A 3176-nucleotide genomic window follows, 5' to 3' on the forward strand; every position below is an offset into this window, starting at 1 on the left:
AAAAAAAGAATTGCAATGCTGAAAAAGCATTTTCAGTGACAATGTTTGGATTTGAAATCAAAATAATGGATAAATGTTGTGTTTGTGGTAAACAGCCAAGGATCAGTAGCAGACTCCTGTGTGAAAGCTGCTTCCCCTCTCACAAGAGTCATCTTAGAGGGGAATTCCCCCCATTTTTAAAAATGAAATTCTGGCCCTGAATAAATGTCTAAAAATTCTGATTGGAGTATCACTATAAATAGTTATAAATGATAAAAAGAAGGCTTTAAAAAGATCGGTAGCCCTGAATAAATGTCTAAAAATTCTGATTGGAGTATCACTATAAATAGTTATAAATTATAAAAAAAGAAGGCTTTAAAAAGATCAGTATCGGTGATCGGTATCGGCATATACTGCTTTCTGTGATCGGTGATCGGCCTCAAAAACCCTGATCGGAGCACCCCTACTACTTAATAATAATAAACCACGCCTTCACCGACGCATGTTTGTAATTTAAGCTCCTGAAGGATGTTCAGAAAGAGAAACAAAACTACAAAACCTGTTCCCAGCTTCTGGTAGGAGGAAGTATCTGCGCTGAGGTTTCAAAGGGAGATATTTGCTGACAAAAATTTATTACAAACTAACAGAGGAATACGTTTTATTTAGGTATTCGTTCATTTAAAGAAGATAACATGCATTTTATTCCTCTCGTCCTCCTTCTCTTTGGTTTGAGCTCAACGCTGGCACAGAATGCAACAGCTCCAAATACAACAACAACACAGACTACACAAACTTCAACTACGACAACACAGACTACTTCACAAACTACTACAAGTAAAGCACCGACTACAACTCCACGTCCAAGTAAGGCAAATAGATACTTTTGGCTGAATACATTCTAGAGAGAAATAAGGTTCAATGTTTTGTTACCGTTATAGAACCTCTAGTTTCACTGGTGTTGAATTTACATACAAACTAATTTAAAACTTGGTCTTTGTCATTTGACAATAGTTTATTACAATAACCAGACTTGTTTTTATAGCTATCAGTTTTACTACTTAATCTAAATGGGCAAAGCCCCCACTAAGACCTGCTGTTTAATGTTAAAACATTTAATTCCCCTGGAATCCCAATAACTGCCTTACTCTGATTTCCCATTCTGCTTTTGTCTGGTTCATAACTAGGATGTCTAAGGCAACCCCTGTCTCATAGGGTGTAATTGTTGCCTAAATATAGTAAATATAGTCAGGCTCTAAAGATCGTAGCTGCGTTTAACACAGAATTAGATTAATAAGTTTCAGTTAATTTCTATAACTAACATGTCCTGTCTCACACTTCTCACTTTTCTAGGTTGTGAGAGCAAGAATGGTACAAGCTGTGAGGAATGTTTGGCATATGTGGATGTGAGTTTGGATAAAATTTTGCCTCTTTCTTTTATGTTTTTTGTCTGTCGCCAGTCAATAAAGCAGACTGGCATGTTTTATTCACACTATTTACTCTGTTTACTTATGGCAAAAACATGGGTGAAAACATATTACAGTATGAGAGAGAGATGTATAAATGAGATCTGATGAGAACCAAAAACATGAGCAAACATGAGATGAGAAAGAGAAAAACAATCAGAGTGACAAGGAAATAATGAACTCAGCAAGCAGCAAGATTTGCAGGATTTTTTTACACTTATCAGATCATCACGTACCTCACCTGTGGAACAGGTTTGGGCTGTTCTGGGTGTTTACAGCTTCATACTCTTTCTGAGAGCTCAGTGTCACTTGAGACGCCCTGTGAACTTCCCTTAAAAAGTCAGTCTCGTAAATATTCAAGGTCTCGTAGACCTTTCATTTAGTGGTGTTTGTTAAAGCAAGCATCCCTGTTACTATAATTCACCAAAAATTTGACCAAAAATCCAACCCTGAATATTAAACCTGAGAAACATTTGTGTAATGAATAATGCTTCAAATCATAGCTTATCGTGAAGAGCTGTGCTAATACTTTTCTAAGCAATCAGAGTTACAGTTTTCACCTGTTAATATTTTACATTTTAAACTAGTTCTCATGTGCTTACTCATGGTGCTATCAGGTCCATCAGAGCATTTGAATTGCTTGTGTATATATAGTTTTAGAATTTGGTCTGTTGTTGCTGTATGATGTTGACATTCTGTATTTGCACACACAGCTTTTCTCAGTTAATGACGTGTGTGTCAGTATCAACCCTGTAATAACTCGTCTCTACTGATGTCATTACCCTCATCGTCACTGTTACTGTAACTATCTGCAACCCTAAATTCAGAGAATAAAACATCTTGAGCTTTGAATCGTGCATACAGTGGATGACTGTATATAACAATCGTTTCTGTCTTTTTAGTGTCTGTGGTGCATTCCAACTAAAACATGTATAACATACCCAGCCAAAACCATCCTACCCCCCCATTCCTTCTGCCCACTGAGTGATGCTCGATGGGGCCTTTGCACAAGTAAGACATGTTTTTAAATTTGTCTCTGACTTATTTTTCTACATTTGTTATTTACGACACCGTGTTTCCCAGCCTTTATAAACTTCTTTCTTGTCTTCCTTTTTAACCAGACATAGCATAAAATATCATTTAAATCACAAAATAACTGCAGAAATAACAATAAAATTATAATAATAATTATTATGAATGCACAGAAGACAGCACCATACCAGTTATATTGTGGGTACTTAAGGCAACTTTCTAATTTAAATTATCATTTTTAAAAAATAGCATAGATTTATAAAAAATGTTGATGATTGGCCATAATAGTTTATTTCAACAGAATAAAAAATGCATCCCTAATAATTAATACTATTAATATTAAGATATTTTTAAGGCATGTAATGGTTTTATTATTGTCTAATAGTAATTTTCTGTCATTATTATGTCAAAAAAAAAACAGAAATAAAACAATCATTAAAAAACTTTTATGTATATTAATCAGACACTTAACCCTCATAATGCATTCAAATCAGCATTCTATTTGTGCATTCCAGGTCTGTTTTGGACACATAAAAAAATCATTGTTTTATAAAACAGTTTTAACTTAATATGTGATCAGCAACTTCTCATTAATGAGTGAACGTGAAAACATTTCAAAGTTTCGATTATTACTTTGTTTGATTGTTATGTTATTATCAAGTTATTACTGCATGTACCCCTGTTTTAATTGCACAAGAACCA

The 3176-nt window shown here is 34.4% G+C and overlaps 1 protein-coding gene and 1 long non-coding RNA gene across 2 annotated transcripts in view; one reads left to right on the plus strand and one right to left on the minus strand.

Moving 5' to 3' along the window:
• LOC107740580 (uncharacterized) overlaps window positions 1–3176 on the minus strand; it is a 10846-nt gene that overhangs the window by 6722 nt on the left and 948 nt on the right. Inside the window, exon 2 of the long non-coding RNA XR_001640089.1 lies at window positions 1070–1072. This is a non-coding gene — a long non-coding RNA (uncharacterized LOC107740580). The remainder of the gene's footprint in view (window positions 1–1069; window positions 1073–3176) is intronic.
• Window positions 531–3176, plus strand: part of LOC107740579 (pituitary tumor-transforming gene 1 protein-interacting protein-like) — a 5040-nt gene continuing 2394 nt past the window's right edge. Inside the window, exons 1-3 of the mRNA XM_016553043.1 lie at window positions 531–843; window positions 1330–1382; window positions 2345–2453. Coding sequence (XP_016408529.1) covers window positions 672–843; window positions 1330–1382; window positions 2345–2453 — 334 coding nt within the window. The 5' untranslated portion in view covers window positions 531–671. The remainder of the gene's footprint in view (window positions 844–1329; window positions 1383–2344; window positions 2454–3176) is intronic.

This window comes from Sinocyclocheilus rhinocerous, unplaced genomic scaffold, assembly GCF_001515625.1.
Source record: "Sinocyclocheilus rhinocerous isolate Xijiao unplaced genomic scaffold, SAMN03320098_v1.1 scaffold1247, whole genome shotgun sequence".
Lineage (NCBI taxonomy): Eukaryota > Metazoa > Chordata > Actinopteri > Cypriniformes > Cyprinidae > Sinocyclocheilus > Sinocyclocheilus rhinocerous.